The sequence below is a fragment of the Centruroides vittatus genome, unplaced genomic scaffold, assembly GCF_030686945.1.
Source record: "Centruroides vittatus isolate TY-2023 unplaced genomic scaffold, ASM3068694v2 contig_460, whole genome shotgun sequence".
In the NCBI taxonomy this organism is placed as follows: Eukaryota; Metazoa; Arthropoda; class Arachnida; order Scorpiones; family Buthidae; genus Centruroides; species Centruroides vittatus.
In genome coordinates this window covers 893,220-919,110 of record NW_027122256.1, presented here as the reverse complement: position 1 = coordinate 919,110, position 25,891 = coordinate 893,220, and the positions used below count along the sequence as shown (strand labels likewise).

The window sequence follows — 25,891 nt, the reverse complement described above, 5'->3', positions numbered from 1 at the left end:
TTGGAGGTAGTAATCTGTAAAACACTAGTTTTGTCACAATTAAAAATATTTGCTGGATTGTAGTTGCATGAAATAACAGATTACTTTTTCTTTATCCATTCTTCAGCCACAACGTGATTTTCTGATTCTGATTCTCCTAATATGCTTATATGACTTTAGAAATGGTGCTTCTTAACCTTTCATAGTCCATTCTTCACCTGCTTTGAATCCTTTGATATTCAGTTTTTTTGCAGTTTCAACAGCTTTCTCCTGTAGGAGAGGTCAGTTAAAAGAATCTATCATTGCTTGCTATACTGATTCATTTCATAAGATTTTTTTTGAGTTCAGGATGAGTTCCTCCTGCATGTTAAATATTAAAAATTAAAACCAGTAAACCTTATTAAACCTTTCATATACTGTAGTATAGTGTATATACTCAATTGTCAAATTAATAAACTGGTTTATTCAAAGTTGTTAAATGCTTACAAATTTTTGACCATAGCTTTATTCATATTGGTACATTATTTTAGAAGAATATGAAAAAAACATTAACAGTTGTTGTTATAAACAGATATTTGTTAGTATAAATTCAGTGTTTGGTCCTAATTTAAACAAATTTCTTAAAGATTATTGAAATTATTAAAAATTACAATCATGACAGTATTAAATATACAGTATGTAATACTGTATATTTAATACTGTGCATATGGTGTTCATTTCCTTTTAGCCCTCTCCGTTTTTTTTATCACATTAAAAGATACAGTTGTGTTTCACTATTCAAAAGTCCTCAATTTTCAGTTTGTTAATTGTTCATGAGCCTTAAATTCCATGTACTGTACTACACATAAGATTAAGAAATATCCATTGCATGTTCATAATTTCTTCATAATCTTTTGATCATTTACAATTGAATTTCAGATTTACTGATTAAAAATTATTGATTCAATGTATCTTTTTTTAAACTACCTTCTGTCTTAAGATAAAAAAGCTTGCTGTATCTTTTCTCTTTTTTCCATATTTCAGTAACTATTTTATTCAAATTTTTATCTCAAGCAATATCAGCTTGAATTTTGACATTACTGATTTCTTCGATTATAGCAATCTTTTTACTTAAAATTATTACTTTACATTTTTTTGTTGGTGTTTTCCATGATTTCTCTATACTTGCTTTAAGCTTTATTTTGCTGAGTGCATGGCACTGAGCACATTGCTGAGTGCATGAATTTGAAACTAGAGCATGGGAAAATAACAAGTCCATTCACAAGAATGGGAGTCTCTTAGAGACATACAGGAAAAAGGTCTAAGAGAATGTCTGCACTGGTCCATAATATCAAGTCTGTTATTCAGGTGTTCAAAATGTCGAATAATTTTCCTATTGTGAACTGTTATGTCTAACTAAACCAATATAAACATTCTATAACAAGTTGTCCATTATATCATGACCAGTAATAATGAGAATTTACTGTATATAGAATTTTAATCATAAGACTTCAGCTGAAATGTTAATTTATGGTAAAGCACATAGTTTTATATCAGTCATTTTGGTTTGCTGTGAATACTAGTTAGTAATACTGCAGACATCCTGTCTAAATTTAATATCTTGCCAAACTCAAAGCAGCATATCTGTTGTCACTTCAGTAACTGTGACAGTGATTTAAGTTTTGCGGTCAGCAAGATTTGCAAGCATGAGTGAAATAAACAGTAATCTTTAATGAAACTCCAGAAGAAAAAGTCAAATGGTGTCAAATCTAGGAAATGAAATGGCCAAGCTATCAATCCACCAACCTGGGAAATGTTTGAGGAAATTCCAGACATCTGTACAATAGTGGAGTGATGCACTGTCTTGACAAAAGTGCATACATCCTTTAAATTGGTTGTTTAACTGTAGAATGAGAAAATTTTCTAGCATATGCAGGTACACAATACCACTGATGGTTTTCTCATGGCAAAAGAAGGGGCCATGTACTTAATCTTTGCTAAGAAAACAAATCACATTTACTTTTGGACTATCACAAAGATAAATAAATATATAAAAACAACGTTTAACAAGAATTACTCTGTTTCCGTTTATTCGTCCGTCGTTCGCTCCAGATGACAGTCCAATTGGACTGTCATCTGGAGCGAACGACGGACGAATAAACGGAAACAGAGTAATTCTTGTTAAATGTTGTTTTTATATATTTATTTATACAATGTATTACCGTCGGCCATGATTTTTATAATTTTTTACTATCACAAAGATGTTGCTTGTGGATTTTCAAAGCCCAAATTCTGTAGTTATGGATGTTCCCTTTACCACTGAGATGAAATGTTATCTTATCATTGAAGATAATATTGACCAGGAATATCTCATCTTCCTCAATTCAACGTCCCATTTCTGTACAAGATTCTTGATGAGCTACCTTATCTGCATCAGTAGTTTTTTCCACATTGCAAGTTTGTATGATTTAAGGGCAAATATTTTTGTAAAACTTGCCAAATAATTGGTTGTGAAATGCCACTTTCAAGAGGCACACATTATGTTGATTTTGTAGGACTGTGAGCAAAGTTTGCCATCACTTGTTCCACAATAGAATCAGAAAAACATGAAGAATTTATCATAGTGAACAGAACAATTAGTTTTGGAACATCAAGAGTAAATTTTAGGTTTACTTAGAGCAGGGCTTCTTAAACTATGGGTCGCTTAGCGAAATCTTGGGGTCGCGAGATTTTAATGCAAAATATTGAAAATAATTTGTGAGAGTTTGAAAATGGTGCACTTTGTGTCATAGATTTCGTGAATTGCACTTTGTGTCAAACATTGCACCAAGATTTAGTTTGTTATGCAGTAAAAAGCAAGCACATCCATCTCATTAAAAAACAATTTACCTTTAATTTTTGTATACTTAACCATTTAGTGGCTGTGCTCAAATATATTAAAACAAACTAAGACGGCCAAAATGCCCCGGCTTGAATATATACCAGCGACGATATATTTTGCCCAATATTCTTTTTTATTTATGTTATTGCAAAAAATACAGTTTTGATGAAAAATAGGGTATATAATTTTTGTAACTATAATAAATACAATTTTACAACTTTTTGTGCAATTTTTTAATTTTATATTTTTGTATGTTTTTAAACAAATTCTAAAACTATATTTTTTCTTATGTATATATATTGTTACCTTATCAATAAATCATCACAAAATATTTATATATCTTTATTTTATATTTTTTTTTCTTTTGGGTCGTGAAAAAAATCACAATCATAAATGGGGTTGTGAATAAAAAAGTTTAAGAAGCCCTGACTTAGAGGATCCCTACAATATTGGTTACAAAAATTCTGTTAAACTGCTATCATAGATTTTATTTCCTCAAATCAAAACATACAATGAGCATACCCTTTACTAATGAAAGCAACCATTTTGAAATCTTGCCTCACAGTGGTGGAATTTGGACACCATGAGACAAACTTGATTATTTTGCTACTGTGGCTACAAGTTATATTGTATTATATATATTAATATAAGTTTAGTATAGTAGCCCTTTGTTCTCCTTTCTTCTAGAACTTTCCTCCCTAACTCTTTTCTCTTGGGTGAGATAAACGGTTCCAGGAACTAATGTAAACAAAGGGGAGAGTAAGACCCTGAGGCAAAAAAGGACAAGAGGCATGTCATTCTTTTTGGAGACCTGGAAGTGTACAGATGTGAATTTGAGTACTCTGAGTCACAGTCAGCAATGACTGGAGATCATTGAGTAGTCTGAGGAAGGAATCCTGTCCTATCGTGGTGACGACAAGACATTACAGAATTGAGGATTGCAAAGAGAAAGTAAGAGGAGAATTATCAACCCTTGTGAAAAGTCTCTAGTGACATCTCACTCACAAATATATAGAACCAATCCTGGGTATTCTTTTCTTTGCTAAAACTTACTCTTATACCTTCTAACTAACCTATCCTTTTTCTGTTTTTAGTTATAATTTAGTTTATAGGATTAGTTTTAAGACTCATACTAGGCATTGTCGCGAGTAATATATGTCTGTTTAGAGTGGTTAATGTAGCGATCATACTGTAATGTTTGGTGCATTTCCGTATGGCAACACTACGTTGGAACCCTTATCAAGAACTTGTATATGTATGCAAAATAAACTACTTGTGAAATTACCCAATTTTCTTTGTCTGCTAATATGTTTTCTTTGTTTGATCATGATTTCCGCAAACTAAATATCACACTACAAATTTATATCTCAACAGATGCTGTAAGTCTTCTGATTAAAATTCTTCTAGCAGGAACACATCAAAATTGACAGTTTTATTCAATTAAAATACAATTGTCGTATAATATTAATTATTTTTATTGAAGAAACCTCATTGCAGTTTTCATTACTTTGATATTTTTTAAAGGTATATTATTTGGTATAAATTATTTTATTTTTATTGAGTTATGTTTTTAAAAAATCTTTAATTGATATTTTTGCAGAGAAAATCAAAAAGCTTCAGAATCATGGAGAAAATATTTAAAAACTGATAACAGTAAAATAGTAGGTATGTATATATTGCATTATTACAGTTGTGTTAATATAATTTGTGACATTCAGAAGTCATAAGAGATTAATCATGTTTTCTTATATGGTCTTTTTTTTTTCCTGTTTGGATAGAAATTTGGTTATATAGAATGTTTGGAAAGGGTATTTCAAAAATGAAAATATGACTTTTACAACTGAAATTATGTAAAAAATGTTTTATGATTGTACGTGTTAGAGATAGTGGGAATTGAAAATGAGTGTGTGTTTTTGTACCTTTACAATATAAAAAAATGTAATAAAAAGTTGCAAGAATTTTCTGTAAAAAAACAAACATAAAAGTATAATAATATATATTAAAAGAGAAAATTTGAAGTTTATGAATTTTTTTAATATTCTTAAATAATGGTATTTGAAACAATTTGCAAAAATTCTAAACCCATTAATTGAAATATTTATTTTATCAGATTTATAAATTAAATAGTGAATCTTTCTAATTCTTGAAATTTTTTTTTAAGTGTATCATAGTAAAATCTAACAGGTTACTCTTATATTTTCAATACATCTGTTTTAGTATTTATACTGTTTAAATAGTAAATCAGTAATCTTTCAAACTTTAAAATTACAGTTTATTATATATATATGAATTTGGTTGTATTTATTAATTTATAAAATATGCAACACTTTTTTACTATGATTAATAATTAATCATATATGAATATTTCCCATTTTGTGAAATTGACAAAAATTTGTGTAATTTGTGAAATCAGATGCTTATTTAATGAATTTAACAGCTATTCAAAATACTGTGCTAGTGTCATTTTGCTAAGTATTAAGTAATCTTCAGGTAAGTAGACAATGCTAAAATAAACCTTTCACTTAACATTATCTAAGCCATATCTAATGAGTCATACAAATATTGGCATCTTAGAGGAAAATATAAAATGTTAGGCTAATGTTGAATTGCCAATTTTTTTATTTTGTAAATGAAATAGTTCAGTTTCATTGACAAAATTTGCTGTTGATGTGTCATTTTACAAATGATGGAAATTTTTGCCTATTTCAAGAAATACACATTTCCAGGTTCAGTGCAACATATATATTATTTAAATTATACTTGTTTTCAAAATATATGTAATATTGATAATTTGTAAATTAAAGTATTAAATATTACATTTAATAGATATATTTGTGGGACAATTGAAAAGTACATTAAAATGTTGTCATTGTGGACATACATCTGTTACATTTGATCCTTTTTGGGATTTATCCATACCAATATCAAAGGTAAACTATATAAACTTTTTAAACAAAACAATTTAGAAAACACTAACTGAAACATTTGTCTTACAGTCTTACAGTTCAGTGAGATTATCTGAGTGCCTCAATCTTTTTACCAATGAAGAAATTTTAATTGGAGATGAAATGCCAGTAAGTATTATGCACTTGATTTAATGACATTTTTAATGTAATAGAGCTATTCCATTTTATTATAAATACTAATATTTATGTTTAGAAAATACATTGTTTTTAATGGTCTTCGAAAAATCTGTCTTTGCATCTATTTTCTGTTTTACACTAAAAATAATATGTTCATATGAAAATATCAGAGCAGAAAGTGTTGTTCTTGCTCATTTGAAATTTCAATATAATTAGAATTTTATAGAATGTAGATTGTACTAATTATGGTAAAGCTTTCAAGCACTTCAACAGAAAAGGCCTATTGTATATCCCATAAGAAATTAGAAGTTTGATTTCTTTAAATAAAAAGAAAGCTCTGATATCCAGAACTTTAACAACTCTAGAAAAATTATAGGAAACATTCTGCTTAGCCAGTGAATATATATGTATGATCAATTTTAAAGTTGATCTGCTGTATGTATATATGTTAGTGAATTATTTGAATTTCTAGTTTGTAAAAGTGTCAATGGTTTAATTTTGAAATTAGGCATACAAAATTGATATTGCAATGGTAAGACAAATCTTTTAGTATGCAATTATTACTACACTCATTTACCAAAAATTATAAATTAAATAATTTTGAATTAATTAAATAAAATTAAAACTAAACAGTATATTGTATATAACTTATATTTATTTTGTAGCTGTTCGGTTTCTCATTAGTCTACTGCAGTGGTGTCAAAACTATGACCCCTGGGCCAAATCTAGCCCATGGTACCAGTACATATTAATCTATCCTACAAACATATTTGGCACATCACTTATAAATGATAGAGATAGATCTACTTTTGGTAGGTATATATGGAATATACAAAATATTTGTGACCTATCTACCCATAATTTAAGTGCAATTGGTCCACCAATCAAAATGTCTCAGTACCATTTGATAAACCGATATTGTAAAAAATATTGTATAGTATAGTAAACTATGCTATGAAAGTAACTTTTTTTTAACCCATACCCTTTTAAAAATTTGCATATGCCTGATTTCATTATTTATACTTTTAATAATAAAGTCAATAGTTCATAAAATTGTGGAGTAGAAAAGCTAAATGATAAAAGTGCCAAAATGTACAAAAACAGCTTTTTTCACAAAAATGATCATTGTATCAAGGTCAATGCAATGCTATATAATTTAAGTGCAAATGCTTTTCATTTTTGTTTTAATAAGCATTAATAGATGGAACTCTCAGTATATCCAAAGGCTCTCTGCACACTAGTCGATCTCTGTGCCTAACCAGAATTGCACTTGTAAAATTTTTATAAGTTGTGTTAAAAGCAAAATCATAGCTTGAAGATGTTTACTAAGAAAATCATTACACTTTTAACTACAATTATAGCCTTCTGTAGTTTTGAAAAGCTAAAAGTTACCTGATACAGCTGTTGGACTATTGTTGGACTTCTTTTTATTTGGAATTTGTGGACTGAGTGACAAGAAGAAGAGATATCTGTTTTACACTGGAATTTATGGATAAAGAGAACAAAGACTTTTTTTCAATGCCATTTTAAGTGAATAATGTCTGTAGATTTAAATTTTTTTTTCATTTTGTACCAAGTGTACTTAGATCAGTTCCAACTTTGTCTTGTTTTTGACTGTTTTCTATTGTATTTAGACAAAAAATTCCTCTTTGAATAGTTACCTTACATGTTTTTGAAGATCTTCATGATTATAAAAAGAAACATTTACTCTATTTGGCATGAACAACCAGTTTTTTCCTTCCCCCCCAAAAGAACTTTTTGGCACAGATCATTTAGCTTTGCCAGTCTACAATTGTTTTACAGTACTGCACCAAATATCCAGCAAACTTGGGACTTGAAGTGGTCTAGATTTTTCAGTTTTTTGGTTACAGGCTAAATACTGTACAGTGGAACCTCGCTTAATGAGCATAATTTGTTCCAGAGTCTTACTCATAATGCAAAACACTCGTTAAGCAAAACAATTTTTCCCGTAGAAATTAATGTAAAATATGATAATGCGTTCCATGCCAAAAAAATGCTCAAATGATTTATGTATAACGGTTATTCAAAAAAAATTGTACAATGTGCATTGTTAAGGAGCGTGAATCATCATCATCTTTTCTTCTAGTGCGGAATGAATCATCCTGGAATGAGAATTCGATTTGCAGAAACAAAAAAAAGTCACAGCTAATATGTTTGATAAACACTCCAAACAATATGCCAAATTCTTGGGTTATGTAAAGGCTATAATTAAATATTAGAAATGAATTAACTTGACTAGAGGTAGACAGTTATGTTTCCATCTCTTATTAAATTTAATAATTATAAATAGTTAATTTTTAATTCAGACAATTCTAAAATTTAATTTGGAATCGGTCATTAAATTTAATGACACAAAAATTTGGCATATCGTTTGGCGTGTTTATTATATAACAGGCTATGGTTGTTGATGTTTATAAGTAATACATGTGAACACAAGTTTGGAAAAATATGTGATCACAAGTGATACTAAGATGCTAGTGGAAGGAGTGCTAAACACACACCGATGGATCATGCCACATGTGCACAATTCGGGACTTCCCCTCTCCTCATCACTCATGCGAAATATCACTCGTTAAGCGAGGCAAATTTTTACAATTTGTTTTGTTTGTAATGCGAAATACTCATTGTGTGAGGTGCTCGTTAAGTGAGATTCCACTGTATATTTAAAATATAAAATAAATAATGGAAAGCAAAGAACTAAACTGTTTTAACACACTATAAGCCAGCAGTCACTGACAACATGTGATGTACACACCATGGAAATAAAAACAAAGCAGTCACATGGTAAACTACTGTTTTACTGCAGCCTGAAAAATTTTAAACTTTTCAGTTTCAAAAATAGCTGGTTTTCTTGTAATTTCAGAGTTCTGGAAGCTGAAGATTTGGTCTGGTACTATATTAACTTTTACATATTACACTTTCTATTACATTTCTGAATACATTTCGTGTTGTATCTATAATAGTGTAGCTATAATAGACTTGAATAAATATGAAATAATTTGATTTAATGATTGAAAAGCAGATTAAAATACTTATTTATTCAAAAAATATTTCTGAAAGAACATCAAAATTAAATCAATAAAATTAAGAAATAAATTACAAAAATAATCACTAATACTTAATCCTTTATTTTATTTTTATGCAATAAAATTCTCTTAGAAAATTTTTATTTTTAATTTCATTTATTTATTTATTATTTTTATTTTTAATATTTTTGCTGGTCACAAAGGTTATATATATGTATATATATTGCAACTTCTTGCAGGTTTGCAGTAGGTGTAAAGTAAAAAGAAAAAGTACTAAAAGTTTCACCATTCAGAAATTTCCAGAAATTTTGGTTTTACGTATCCTTTTAATTACATGATATTAAATTACTTAATGATTGTCAAATTATGCTATATAATTTGTTATTCATTGGCTGGTATAATTTGAACTAATGTAGGTCATCATTTGATGGTAAAAATTTTTAAGTTATTATTATTACTTTTTTATTATAATAAACGTTTATTCACAAAAAGGGAGAGTTTCCCTGTTAAGGGGATGTTACATTTAGTAGGGAAAATTACAAAAAAGGTTGGACAATTTACGTATATAAATAATAATCATTATAACATTAATTACAAGTATATTTTTGTTGGATAATAACAATCAAAGCCTTAAAGTTATTAATACATATAAAATCACAGTTATTTAGTAGTAATGAACAATGAACTATTAAGTTAAATTTTTTAACATTTTTGTAATTTTGATAAAGTAATTATATAGTTTATATAAAACATTTTTATTATCTTTGTTGATACTCATTCTAAGTTCAAGGAGTGATTTACATTGAATTGTTCGTTTGATATCAAGTGATTTGCGCACATTTGTTAAGCCTTGACAATCCTGTATCAGATGGTAGAGTGAGAGTTTTTCAGAATTGCACCAAATACAATGATTATTTGCAAAATTAATATAACTGTTGTTGATGTAAATAGAATATTTATTAAGGTGTATTTGCACTATTAATCTTTTCATATTTAAATTAATTGATTTAGATATATATGGGTGTGATTTTTAAGTTATTTTTAAATTAGTTAATTTTATAAAAATTGAGAATGAAATGGTTTAGATTAAAATTTTAAAAATATACAAGTTGTACAAATTATAAAAATATACTAAATGTTGATATTGTAAATTTCATTACCTATATATCGAACTGGATTATATATAATGAGTGTCCTGTATTTTCTTGCTGTTTACAAGTGATTAATGAAAGTTGATGAAAAAACAAAAAATATGGAATAAAATGCTGGAAATCATGGATAAGTTAGGCTGGGATACCGTGTTTTGAACATGTCAATTTTTTCACATTCCTATGTCAAAAAAATTTAACCTTAAGCCATGGCTGTTATTCTTTTCATTATAGTTAATATAATTGTGTGTGTGTGTGTATATATATATGATCAATGCAGTAAACTTGTAGTTTGGTTCAAAGTAATGTTTTACTTATGTGAGTTGTTATTAGTTTGCATGGCACTATGTGATTTTACACTGCATGAATCATTTTAAATACAAATTCTAAACTTGGATATTTCTTTCACTACAGACAAGTGCAGAATATACTAGTGATAAGTTATAGTAGTTATTGTTTATGTCTGCTGTTGGATGGTCAGAAGTTGTAGAAAAGCGATAAAAAAGCAAAATAAAAAATATGAATCAGAAATGAAGAGATTCAAAATCCTTGTGGCTGAAGTAATAGATATGAGTGATGAAAATGTTGATGATCCTTTTGCTAATGATTCAGATGACGAGTATATTGTTTGTGAGGCTGGAAAAAGTTCAGAGGACAATAAATATCCTCATCAAGTGTATTGCCAGAGCAATATTTATTCAAAATGTATAAATTTTCTGATTTGTTTAAAATATATATTTATTGAAGTTAAAAAATATAGTTATATGTCTTAAGGCAGAATAAATCAAAATAAGAATAAAAGTTTTTCACATAAATTTTACCTTTTTCTTCCTTGAAAACTGTTTTGAAAACATCATACATTGGAATTTACTGTGTTAAAGTAGCAATGAATGATGATAAATTTTTTTTGTATTAATCAATAGCATTGAGCTGAAATTTTGATGCTATATGTATGAAATTGTCTCCCATGCCATCATCTATCAATGCCCTGGGTGTTTCAATATTAAACTGTGAATTGTAAATAAACTATGAGACTTCAAACACAAACTTGTAATGGAGTCATATATAACTCCATATACAATGGAGTCACATGGCATTGGAGTCAGTTACCTATTGTGAGTTATATTTGTCTCACATGACAGTCAATATATTAAAAACAGTCAGACTAAATGAATAGAAATAATATAAGAATATGATGATAAATATTGCCCTTAGAGAGATGTCAGATACAGATATAATTACTGAAAATATTAACAATATAAATTTGAGATAATTTAGACATATATAATTCTACAGGATAAATGATGTATGAGAGAAGTAGAAAATGAATATAATGACCATATATAAAGGATAGAAAGAAAACATTTTTGGAAATATGTACAATAGTTTATTAAAGAGAAAATTCAAAAATCAGCAATTATTAACTCAAAGATATAATGCTTGAAGCCAAATCAACTGTGTATATGAAATGACAAAATAACTTCAATGGTAATGACATTACAATAAGTGAATGCACTTTAGAAAGACAAATAGTGATGATAATTTTATTATTATGTTGGGTTAAGTGAGATATACTTGGTTAACACCCGTGGCTGTGTACCATGCCGGACCAAAGTCAAGGCATAGTAACCAAAACAGAAATTAAAGAAGTATATCAGTGTGTGTGTCTGTATTCAGGAATTTTCTCACAATATGACATGTATTCAATATAGTGGCCTTCTGTAGTGTGATGTATATGTTTCTATTCAATTGTAATGTGCCCAGGCTTTTGTGTAGTGTGTGTGGTATGACACCTGTAGAGGAGAGAACAACAGGTACAGTAAGCACCCTATCCATCCTCCACAGATGCCTTATTTCCTGGGCGAGTTCTGTGTACTTGCTAATTTTTTCAGTGCATGCGTTTTGTATATTGTGAGTGTTTGGAATGGATATGTCTATAATGTATGTGATTTTATTGTGTTTGTCAATGAGTGTGATGTCTGGTCTGTTGTGATAAATTGTTTTATCTGTGATTATGGCTCTGTTGTAGTACATTTTGTGCGTGTTGTTTTCCAATACTGTCTGTGGAATGTATTTGTATACTGTTTGTGGAATGTATTTGTTTATTATTCTTATTATTATTATTTTAAATTTTATATCTTGATGTATTGGAAAATTTTTACTTTTTACAATTTTATTTACTTTCTCTGATAAAAACAATAATAATAATAATAATCATCATCTTAAAGTAGCTCATTACTATTTGTTTTCCTGAAAAGAAAGAATAGATAGGAAATAATACTCAGTACTTCTAACATACTGAGCATTATTAAAATATATTAATTTATAAAAAATGATGAGTTTGTTGAACTGTAAATTATAATTAGAGAAAATAATTATTTCTTATACTTTAATTTACATTATTATTTAAACATAATGCTTATTTGTTTTTCGTTATAAATAAATTCCCTAACAAAAGTAAAGATTTGAAACGTTTCACACCAGGAGATAGTTATCGTATGAAACTTTCAACAAAAGTAGATTTTCCTTTAAATCTAGACTTGAGTTCATACTCTACTAGTGCTTGTTCAGGTAAGTATTGATTTTTGTGATACTTAAAATCCATTTGAAAGTAAATACATACTTGCTTTTAAATTTGTGTGAAAAGCCCCAAATGAGGAACAAAGAAGTTTATCAAAGATAATGTAATATTGATAATGAATGCTGAAATTATGCTGTATTTTGATTTCTTTAAAATTTATACAAGGTCTTCAACCTGATGGTTTTTAAAATAAAACAACATTTTGTAAAAATATATAAATATTTATTTCTTAGCAAAGATACATTCCTCTTTTATTGGAGAATTAGGACAAAATACTACTTGAAAATTACATTACTTAAATGTCCACCTTTGCAATTAATACATTTGTTTAGGAAATGATTATATAACTTGCTGCAACATGTCTCTAGGAATTTCCTAAATGCACTCACAAATTCTTTCTTTCAGCTCATCAATGCCTTTGAAGGAAACTTCCTGCTTTGAATAACCCTACAGTGCACATCAGATCACGTGAGCAGGTGGGCCAATTGATGTTTCCAAAGTGAGAAATGATCTTTCCCTGAAACATTCTATTGAGAACTACCATGGATTAATGTGTGGTATCTGCTGTTGCTCTAAATTAATTTCATGCCAGAAATGTTTTTGACATTGTTTTGTAGCACTCAAAATTCACTATAACAGCATTGCCTTTTCCATCTTCAAAAAAAATATATGGGCTGATAATGCCATTAGATGAAATGCCACACCATACAATTATTTTAGTACTATGCAGAGGTCATTGGTGAAGTTTATTGAGATTGCTTTCAATCCAATAACAAAAGTTTTGTTTGTTCACATATTCCAACAAATGAAACTGGACCTCATCAGACATTATCAGTATGTTTTAATCAATTTTCATTAATTCCAGAAACTCATTAGAAAACTGAAGTCTCTTCCTCTTGTCCTATTCACTAAGATGTTGGACAACCTGTATTTTGTAAGGACTGTAATATAGATCTTTGTGCAAACTTCTGCAAATGCTGCTCTCTGACAAACTAAAAGCAAGTGCTTGTTTCAGAGCAGATTTGCATGGACTGTGGAGAATGGTGTCTTTTACATGATTTGCATTTTCTGGTGTGCAAACTGAATGATGACATCCTGGAGGTTTTTGTCCTTCACACTTTCTTCTTGATGCCATTTTGGCACCCATAGTAACACAGTATTGCAACTAAGGTGCATCATGCCTACCGAACTGTAGTCAGAAACTGCATTATGTTGCTATGATTAACTCTGTCTTTATAAACATCTCTACTGCCACAGTGTGATGTTGCATGGACCAGTGCTCCATCTTGACTGAATTGCAAAGCATAGGAAATGCAATGGTGGTTAGTATTACAGTGACACCCAGCATGCATGAAACGAAACTAATTTCAAAAACCATCAGGTGTTTCTGAAGATCCTGTAATTCATAATTTCTTTATTTTGACTAAACTATAGTGTAAAACCAAATATGGCTGTAACTGTATCTTAATTTCCTACATCTGAATTTCTGCTACAGTGAATGATGTCTTTTGATGCCCATCATGAAATCTGAATTTGAATAATCCTGTTGTTATGAATTTCTTTGAAACATATTTGTGAAAAATTTGAAATTTATACTATTAAAACTGGAAGATAGAGAGCAACTCTGTTCCAACATCTGTTATCATTTGTTTCATTGGTGTAGTATGTACGATATCGTAGGTTTTTATTTTAATGATCCATATTACAAAATTTCAGTGCTGTCTTCCAAGATTAATTTTCATGGCTAATTACAGTTTACTATCTTGTTTATTTATTTTCATTGTTGTAATATTTTAATATAAAATTTACAAGTATAATTATAATTACATTTTCATTGCTGTCTACTGTCTAAAAGAATATAGTTCATATATGATTTACAAAAGAATTATATAAACTTATTTGTTGTGTTGCTGCTTACAAACATAACCTTTAATTTTCTTACTAATAAACACTTGATAAGATCATTAGAGTCTATAATATTTATTATCATGCTAAAATCATGAATTGATTGATAGACTTTTTTGCAGTGTTTTAATGTAATTTGGGAAATTGGTTGGTGTTACTGGTATTTGGATGGATCAAGAATGAGTTAGAATTTTTCCCATGAGAAACAATAGAAAAAACCTGATATTTGAATTATTAATATTTGAGTTGTTTTTAGTTACACATTAGTAACTTATACATTATTCATCAGGTTGTAACAAGGTTAATTTAATGATTAAATATAAAGCAATTTGGCTATAGATATTAACTGGTATTGTATATGTACAGTATTTTCTAATTATTAATGCCTAGATGCAGTGCTGTAACTTGGATTTTGGAGGCCTATGGCAAAGAATAAAAATGGTGCCTTTTTAATTTTTGTTATTAAATAGAAATAAAAGTGGTGGTTTATTTTTGAAATATATGTTTGTAGAAATTACCGATCATAAATACTATATAAATATAAATATAGACTTTTTTTGTGTTATTAATTTCGAATACATATTATTTCGAAACCTTCTTGTTGGCGCCTTTATTAAATCCTTGCCTATGGCAGGGGCCACGTTGGTCATACCCTAGTTACAGCTCTGCCTAGATTAATAATCTAGCAGTTTGTTTGGCATTATGTACGGTTATGTACCTTTGGTATCTTTTTTTTAATTAAATAACTGAATAAATTAAATAACTGTTTGCATTATGAATATATTAGATCCAGGTAACAGAATAAGGCTGTACTTAGCTAAAGAAAGAAATTGTCATTCATGTTTATTTTAAATGTATCTTATTTTTATTATGAAAATAATCAAATCTAATAATTTCATATAATTTGATTTATTTTTAATTGGAAGTATTTTTAATTCTAAATAAAAAATTTCATTTGTAATTCACAGTAACAAATTATTTCATATTTGAGGATAAAATATTATAACAATGGAATAATAAATAATTATGTAAATTTATTGACAAATAAATTTTATTTTTTAAATTTTATATTATGAAAATCTTTAAATTACAATGAAAAGTTGATTTAGTGTATATTTTTAAATTTTGAACATTTTTCTTATATTAATTGCATTAATTTAATTTTTATTACTAGATCGCTGGAGAACATATAATTTATATGCAGTATCTAATCATAGTGGCTCAACTTCTTCAGGTCATTATACAGCATTTTGTAAAAATCCTTATTCAGGACAGTGGCAGGAATTTAATGATAGCAGGTATAGGAAAATTTCATTTATTGTTTTACTTACACTAAATTAAAAAAAAACTTTAATTGTGTATTTATTTATAATATTGCAAAATTGTATGTTTAAATTATAACTATTCATGTTCTAAGATAACTTGATATAAATAATTTTTGAAAATAAATTATTCTAGAGTTATGAAATTAATAATTGAATTAAATTTACACTGGAATATATTTTAATTAGAATAATTTGTTATATTAAATTGCATCTTATTATATAAAAATTAAATTTTTAAGTGATGTCTATCAGGAGTCAATTATAAATTTCATCTTTCAAATATTTAGTCATTATGTAGTTTTGAATAAATTAGATATTTATTTTATAAGTTATAACTTAAATGAATTTTTTGCATTTATTTCAAAAACTGTTAGATATTTTTTTTGTGTGTGTAGATTGAATTTTAATTGCAGTGAAAACATGTTAAACTGATAACTTTTGGTTTTACAATAAAATTAAACAAATGAACTGATTCAATAATTTCTTTAAGTTTACTAATATATAACTCTTGTCCGTAAAGTTCCAAGATCCACTGATTTAATATCTTGACTTAGGTAAATGCTATGTGGTTTGGAATGTTACATTCTAATAACTGAACATTTCATGAGTTGCCTGTGTTATTGACATTAGTTCGGTTGACTTCAGCTAGGCAGCATGGTGCAACAGAAAAATTCTCCTGACATGACATGACCTGGCTCGTACGATATCACAGGGTATATTAAACTTTCCTTCCTCGGAATTTAAAAGTGGGTATTGCCGTTCCTATGGCGGTGGTTGGCTCCCTAAGATGTTTCTTAATTTTTGTCTACGTCCACTGCTTTATGCTGTAAGAAGAATGATGTCCAGATTGAACAGCAAATTAACATCAAGTTTTCTGTGAAACTAGCAATACCAGCCAGAGAGATATTGCAGCTTTGTGTGATGCTAATGATAGTGAAGCTTATCTTGGGTGCAAGTAATTGAGTGGTACATGTGATTCATGTTTGGTAGGATGTTGGTGGAGAATGATTCAAGACTAGATGATTCTTTGAGTTCCCAGAGTGAAGGTAATATGGTTCTCATCACAGGCATAGTATTCACTATTCAATTTGGATGTCCATTCTTGTAGCAAAGAGCTGCCACTGATGTGTTATGAGAATTTTATGTTATGCCTTGCAACCTAGCAGATGTCAAGTAAAATAATAATGATGATATAAGAGACTGATGAAATGTCCAGTTACTCAAACATAACATCCTAAACCATAGCATTTACCTAATTTGAGATACTTAATTACTCTCAGAACTTTATGGACAAGGGTTGTAAATATTGTACTGATTTAATAGTTCAGTATCTCATTTGAACAAATATAATATGAAAGATTATATTAATACTAAAATTGAAACAAGTGAAATATAAAATTTTAATTTAAATATCAAAGGGAATTTCAATATCTCTGTTTTGTCTAGCACTGTATAGTAATAAGTAAAAATATTTATATTTCATTATATAATATATATACATCAAACCTGTTTATTATTATATTATAACTAAATACAGTAATATGTATTCTCATATTTATAATTTTATTTTTATTTTGTCAAAATATTATGTATCTTTCATATAAAAAAAATAAAAAGAACAGATTTCTTTTACTTTGGAATTTGATTGATTGTGAAATTAATAATTTTTGTTTTATTATTTAATATCTCAATAAACAAAGTGTTTATCTTACAGGAAAAATATTATTTAAAATATAGATAACATTATATTATACTGTGTTTTGTTGCATTTTTGTAACAACAGAAATTATAAAGTAAAAAAATTTTAGGTGTAAATTAGAACTATGAAATAATACTAAGAGGAGAAAAAATTAATCACCTAAAAATTATAAATGGTGAAAAAATTTTTACATAAAATTATTTACTATATGTAATTGTATTTTTAAAAATTTTAAAGAAATATTCATAAGATGAATTAATTCCATCAAATTTTGTTTATATAATAACGACATAAAATATATATTCTGTACAGAAACGAAAGAAATGGCATTAAAATTTCAAAAAGTCTATCTTACACTGTATAATTAGTATAATTAAATTGAAATATTTTTGAGTAATAAGTATAAACCAGAGTTTTTGACCTGCTCTGTATATTTTTACAAGTTAAGTAAAAGGTCAAGAAGTACTGAAATATCATTAAGATACTTAATGTTAATTAAATCTAATCATTATTATTATGTATTAAACAAAAGGGTGTAGTTATAATATACAGTACATTGCCAGTATCATCTTGAATACAACTTTTCAGATGGAACTTGAATACAAAATTTTAGATGGAATGGGGATGGTGTGACTAATCTAACTTGTGAAAAATTGTCTAATGGTGAAATTTATTTTGAAATATCATATGAAATGTATTTAACTTTTCATAAAATGCTTTCATGAGCTAGAATTAAGATATGCATTTGAAAGCATTCCGTAGAATGATTTAAAATATATATGTATATATCCTTATTTTTGTCATTTGCAGTATTACAGTGATTTTGATTATGATGTCTTTGATTGTCCATTTTTTCCCTCATACAGTTTGGCTTCTCAGAATAGGTGCAGGTTTAGAGGAATAATGGACGAAGTCTCATGGTAACATTGCAAATGATAAAAAACAACAATGATTGGGATTAAGCAGATTCATCATTGAATTTAGCTCAGCTTTAGGACTGGTTTATTTGTGTGCTGAGTATTGTGCCCCTGTCTGGATGAATAGCTCCCATACAAGATTGGTAGATACACAGCTTAATGTTACAATGTGCCTGATTTCTGCTACCATACGATCTACACCAGTACTTTGGCTACCATTGTTGGCAGGAGTCATGCCACCTGACCTGCATCGATCTAGGGCCCTTGCTCGCGAGTCCCTAAAGATAAGCAAAAATCCTCAACTCCAAATTCACCAAGACATTCCATCCTTGAGCATTAATCGCTTGAAATCTCAGAATCCAACCCTCCGGGCAGCTCAAGACATGGCTATAACTGATGACGACTATATGACATTGTGGAAAAACCGCTGGGAAACAGGAATGGGATCCCACTTGCATGGCCTGTTCTGTCATAGGGGAAAAGACCAGGGTTTCGACTTACCTCGCAAAACATGGTCCGCGTTAAACCGTGTCAGGACGGGCCATGGCAGGTGTAGGGACTCCCTGTTCAAATGGAAGAAGGTTCCGAGCCCGGGGTGTGACTGTGGTGCTCCACGTCAGACTGTTGAGCACATTGCACGCGAATGTAGCCCCGGGCTTACCCGGGAGACTGGAGTGACATATTAATGTCCACTTCAGAGGCCTTGAAGTGGATAAGCGAGTTAGATCTACAACTCTGAACGCTCTCTATATCTTTGTGTACATGTGCAGTCACACTTTTGTGAACTTTAGTTTAATTTCATTTAAATAATTCAAAGTTTATTCAATAATTAAGTTTTACAATAGTTTAATTGCTTATAGACTTACTGCTTCTTGTTCTTTTATTTCACTTATGGTTTTGTATTACTCCATTTTGTTACGCTTTGTTCGTGTCATGTATAAGCCATACGCTAAATAAATAAATCATTGAATTTTACAGATAAGTTATCTATAAGTTAGATTGATCACATCATTTCCATACAAAATTTTTAAGTTTGTATTCAAGATAATAATTTTTAAGATGGTACTGGAATTGGCCAAAATATGTAATAGGCACAGTACATTGATTGGTTTAGTACAGAGGTAAGCAACTCTTAGCATGTATAACAAATGTGGCATGCCCAATGAATTTTTTCCAACATACAACCAGGACTCAGCTTAAAAAATAAACATTCAACATCTTTGCCAAGGAGTATATTTTAACTTAATAAAATACAATTTTATTGAGTAGAGTGCTATTAAATAAAAATGCAATAAAGAAACAAACACTTTCAACTGTTTCAACTTTCAACAAGCAATAAGAAAATAAAACAAACATCCTATTTCTAAGACATCTATCTCTATTACATCTATTTCTAAGACATCTAATCTGACAAATTTTATCATGTTTAGTTGCATCATTTGCGACGACAGCCAGATGTGGAATGATTTCTTTACCATCATATTATATATTTTTTACTTTCCCAGCTGTTATGTATACATAACAAGGGAAAGTATTGGAATCATAATGCCCAGCCATTTATGGCCAAACATTATGAATAATGCCCATATTAATCACTTAGTCCATAACATATATACTGTAATTAACACACACTGAAATATACTATGCTCAACAATTGGTATGCTACAACCTTGAAATTCATGATTCAATCAAAGAAAAAGGATGCATGTGTTTTTGGAGTAAGAATTTTGGAGGAAGAGGGTTTTTGGAAATATCATCCTGTATATACCATTACATTACTACTGAGGCTGATATTGGTCACTGAAAGAATCTGACTTTCTAGTCAGACACTGTGTAGGTCAAAAAAATCAATACATGATCGCTGCATATCGGTGTTATTGGCCAATAATGTATTTTTAAAAATAACACACAAATACTCTGTCTCAAAGGGTCACACATTTCTCAGTTGTAACTGAGACTTTGCTCTAATTGAAAAATGGAGAAAAAAATACAAAGCCTACATGCTAAAGGATCTTGTGGACATCATTAAAAGTGCAGGGACCAAAAACCCTTTTACCTGCATAATATTTCAGAAGTTCCATGACTTTAAATCAATTTCTCATGCATTTTTGAATACAAAAGATCTAAGTATCTCAACTGCATCCCAAATTCGATTCGTATAAAATAACTTTAGTAAAGTTATGGTTGCTAAAGGTGGAGGTAAAGCAGCGAGATGGTGCAGTGAGGTTAATGTGCTGAAAGATGAAGTTAGCATTGATTATTTCAAAAATCTTCCACTTCCTCTTGCTTGCTCCCATTTTGGGATTCAGCGGCAAGTGCTTGTGTAGAAGATGAATGAGAAAACTCTCTTTTGATTAAAGCATTGTATGTCACTAACTTATACGAGAAAAAGTCACATGACCCCACAGGTATGTATGTGAATATAGACTCTGGTTTGCGGTAGACGGATGTGAGGATGCTCATCTCCTCCACTCTGATATTTATGTCAAGGAAGTGGACCTCCTTGTGGTTGGCTTGTTCGAGCTCTATGGTTAAGCCAAAGGGGTTGTCATTAAAAGTGTTGACAAAGGCTGAAATATCTGGAACTGTCCTCTAGAAAACTATAATATCATCGATGTATCTCCTTTTATACAGGGGAGACATCCCAAATGCAAAACTGGTCAGAATCCACGATAAACTCATGGTCAACCCGAAGACACGGTTCCACAAAAAATTCCAGTGGATTTTACGTTATCAAGTTCCCAAGTGTTCCAAACACCCCTCTGGGAAGGAGGGGTTTGGAACACATTGTTCCCATTTGTGGTTTGGAATAACATTAAGCCACCGGATTACATTATGGATGTGTTGACATATGGACCTGCATTCACACCTTCTCCTCCTAAGGCAGAAACACGGAATCTCATCCTGGACTTGGAGATCCTACTGCAGGGCCTTTCCAACAGGCAAAAGGAATACTACAGATGGCTGACCACCCTCAAAATTAAGAAAACCAAGGAGCCTTCCGAAGTTAAAAAACTGAAAGGAAAACTACGTCACATTTCTCGTTGGATGCAACAGAACGATGTCACTCTAGTCAGGACTGACAAAACCAAATTCCTGATCCTTATGAAATGCGACACTTATGAACAGCGTTTACTGGATTTCATTAAATTAACTCAATGTGATAAGGTGGACGAAAGTATAATCAACAAGCTCAAGTCCAGGGTTAAGCATTTCACCCATACAAAATTACCTGATTGCCTTGCTCTTTGTAACATCATGGTTGATTCCCCTGATGCTCCTAGGCTGTTTGCCTTTGCAAAGATACATAAACAGGGGCACCAACTCTGCCTGGTGGTCAAAAAGGCTATAGAGTACTTACGCATAAGCTCAAAAAGGCCGCACATACCCTGCTCACTCCCCACCTTGAGGGGTACCCCTACACCTTGACTCACCCTGTGGAGATCATATCCCTTTTGAAAGATGTTACCACCCCACAATTTATCACCGTCTTGGACTTCAAGTCTCTTTACCCCTCAATCCTGCTTCCACCAGCCTTTTGTGTATCAGGGACATCCTTTTACATATCGTGGACGATAACACCCTACACCACCACGTACTGGAGATAGCCCACTTAATCTGCTACAGTTCCTTTTTCCAATTTAATGGTGCAATCTACATGCAAGGAAGAGGGGTCCCATGGGCAGCACGATTTCAGTGGTCCTATGCGAAATGATTATAAGACAACTGGAGAGAAAAGTCCTTCCACAGTTCCTCCCAACATCCTTTTATAAAGGAGATACATCGATGATGATATAGTTTTCTGGAGAACAGTTCCAGATATTTCAGCCTTTGTCAACACTTTTAATGACAACCCCTTTGGCTTAACCATAGAGCTCGAACAAGCCAACCACAAGGAGGTCCACTTCCTTGACATAAATATCAGAGTGGAGGGGACGAGCATTCTCACATCCATCTACCGCAAACCAGAGTCTATATTCACATACATACCTGTAGGGTCATGTGACCTTTTCTTGTATAAGTTAGCGGCATACAATGCTTTAATCAGGAGAGTGTTTTCTCATTCATCTACACAAGCACTTGCAGCTGAGCTAATTCATATACACCATGTTGCATCTTTCCATGGTTTCCCAAGGCTCACTTATAAATTGATTGAACGCTATCACCGCAAGCACTCACAATGCACCATCATGGCTGACATGCAGAGTGACAACCATCCCGACGTTGTTCAACAAGTCCTTATCACATTCAATCTGTACATTAAAATGCTTTACACTGAGATTGCCAAGCAGTGCCAAATTCAGATCACATACAGGAGATGTCCCACCATGTTTGACATCCTCCACAATGGGAAATACTCCCCCCAAACCAGAACAGACTATCAGGCATGTACAGTATTCCCATTAGAGAGAACAAATTTGATAGGGACCTCATTTACATTGGATTGACCAAATGCTCCTTGGGGGTCAGATTGCAGGAGCAGATAGCAGACATACAATATAAGAGAAATTCCACCGCTTTCGCCACTTGCGCCTCCAATCCAGACATTATGGCGGCTTTAACCTTGCGAAGCTAGTCTGCACTACATCACACCTGGAACACCTAAAATGGCTACAGGCCATTCACATTTATAAATCGACCCTTAATGACACATGCATCAATTTTAAAGATGAGTTAGTTCTGTTTGTAGCCTGGCAGGTGTCGATGGACTCCAAACTTTAATTGTTAAGATCTGGTATCCCTACGAACACACATGTGCGACTCATGTTACAGATTCAAATGTTTTTTCTCGTATTTCGTTAACCAATTGCTCCATCCCATCGGAAACTCCGTTTTACACCTGAGGAAGAACTCGCAGCAGTTCGAAAATGTTTGTGGTGAACTTTTTTCTTTTTCTTTTGTTTTTTTCGTCGCACCAGATATAGGTTCTAGAAGTATGATTTTTATACACTTTTTTGTTGTGGATTCACTGATTATTAATTTGGACACATCAGATTCTCTTGATTTTGATTGGAACTGAACTACTGTATTTACTCACATATATGACGAGGTTTTTCTTATTTTTCACTGCTTCAAAAACCTAGGTCATCCTGTATGCATGAGAAAAGGATTCTTTAGGTTTTTGCAATAATTTTTGTAAACCATGTATTCGCATTTTTTACCAGATGCTTACCCTATGGTGTCTAAAAACAAAAGTATTTTATCTGGGTTGTTTGAATCGTTCTTGTGTATTGCAGGAGTAAAGATGAATAGCAATAGGAAAAGCAAAGCTTTTGAATTGAATTCCAAATTGAAATTGCAAAATTACACGGAGCCCAATATAAGTTTTAATTCATTCCCACGTGAAAACAAATTATTCGGAAATCAGAATTCAGAGAAACTCATAAGTGTGGATTTGACTGTTAAGAATTGGCAAAAAAGTTCCTGATTACATGAACAAATTATGTAATTATGTTGTCAATTTTACAAGATTTTTCCTTAAAGATTAAAATGCCAGTAATTTTTGTGGGACAATGTGTGCACTTATGTGCATTTGATATTTTATTTGTGATTAGATGAAATAAAATTAGAACTGTATTAATAAATCTAATTTTCTTTATTTTAATCTTTAAAGTCACACCTCATCCTATATGCGAGATCGTCTTATAGGCAAGTAAATATGATAGATTAGATGATATTTAATCACTAATGATAAGGAAAATCTTTTATTTGATAAAGTATTGTCAATTAATTAAAACCTCATTTTATTTTATGTTTGTTAAACATTATATTAACTTAAAATGAAAGGTAAAACTCTTCATATTATTTGTAAAATACAATTTCAGTAATAAAAATAAATAATTTAATAACTTATGAAACAGTTTGTCATCAAACTTTTGAAGATTTGTTTAATCTAAGACCACTATTGTTTTCTTACAATTATAAACACAATACAACACAATACAATTATAGATAAGTTTACAAAGTATATAATAAAGTATACTTTGTAAACTTAAGTAACAAAGCTATTTTATACAATGATCTATGGTAGCAGAGTGATACACATTCAAGATCCAACATGTCAACATTAGAGTAGACATACTCTAATAAATATAAAATGCAAAAATACAGCACATTCACAAAGAATAAAAACCTTTGTCTTTGCTTTCCTTTCCATTGTTGCAACTGATGGTGTGCAACAATGGAAAAGAAAACAAAGACAAAGGTTTTTATTCTTTGTGAATGCGCTGTATTTTTACATTTTATATTTATTAAATATTAAATAACGTTGGCCATGATTTATTTTACTATTTTTTCTAAAATGTCTACTCTATTCTGGGAAATACTGCAGATATCTGATTACTAGAAAATTGCTTTGTGTATTCAGAAGTTGACCCTGAATGGTGACAGGTTTATACATTGAAAACAATAGGTGAGATATTGATAAAATATCATATCAAGGAAAATGGGTTACTAAGTTAAAATGACAGAATGAGTATTTTCTGTTTCAGGATACAATGCAAATGTTGAGTGTGTTTTTTCCAATGATAGTAACACAGTAGATTAATGAATACAATCTTTTATTCATTGAATCTGTTAAAATTTTGTTGATGGTACAATATAATTTTAAAGAAATGAGTTGTACAGAATTTTATAGGTTTATTGTAAGTGCCATAATTATTACAAAAGATTAGTTTCTCTGAGGAATGTGGAATATTCAATAATGTCATTGTTATTTATTTTATGATGAAAATATCCAATGATTGCTTAGCTCTTATCACTGAAACATACACTAAAGTATCCAGTTTTTACATGTATACATATCAATAATTAAAGTTTATGATAAATACTTTGATTTATGGTGTAAATTACACTAGTATTTTCTAACAACAGTTTTATTTATGGAGAGAAAAGAGATGTTTTACATTTTCTTATAATGTCCCACATTTTGAGGTAAAATATATTTTTTTTTTTTTTACATTTTCAGCTGTTTGCCATATTTTTCCCGTTATGTATATCACTCAAAGATGGGGCCCCAAGATTTTTACATTTTTTGGACTCAAGACTTTGAAATGTCAAGAAATGCAAAAAAGTTGGGGGGTTTTTTCCTGTATGTGTGAATGCTGAGAGAGGGCATGATTTTGTTCACCCACTTTGAAGCTTAACTCCTGTGTCTTTTGTTGAAAATTTCTGAAATTTTGCAGGATAGTTTGTGTATTGGGAAAAATAATATATAGAAAGTTTCTGGAAAATTAGATCAGGAAAATGGTTTGGGAGATACAAAGGGTCATATCTCTAAAATTTTCAGTTATGTAATTCTTTTATTCCTACAAGTGCTTAGTTTACCAAATAAAATCTTGTAAGAAT

At 30.2% G+C, this 25,891-nt stretch overlaps 1 protein-coding gene across 2 annotated transcripts in view; it reads left to right on the top strand.

The window, feature by feature from the left end:
* The window catches only part of LOC136977518 (ubiquitin carboxyl-terminal hydrolase 2-like), a 77,853-nt gene that overhangs the window by 39,903 nt on the left and 12,059 nt on the right, over positions 1–25,891 (top strand). For both annotated transcript variants that reach the window (XM_067273012.1, XM_067273013.1), the window contains exons 6-11: positions 4,440–4,504; positions 5,666–5,769; positions 5,836–5,913; positions 9,209–9,287; positions 12,581–12,688; positions 15,778–15,901. In XM_067273012.1, coding sequence (XP_067129113.1) covers positions 4,440–4,504; positions 5,666–5,769; positions 5,836–5,913; positions 9,209–9,287; positions 12,581–12,688; positions 15,778–15,901 — 558 coding nt within the window. The remainder of the gene's footprint in view (positions 1–4,439; positions 4,505–5,665; positions 5,770–5,835; positions 5,914–9,208; positions 9,288–12,580; positions 12,689–15,777; positions 15,902–25,891) is intronic.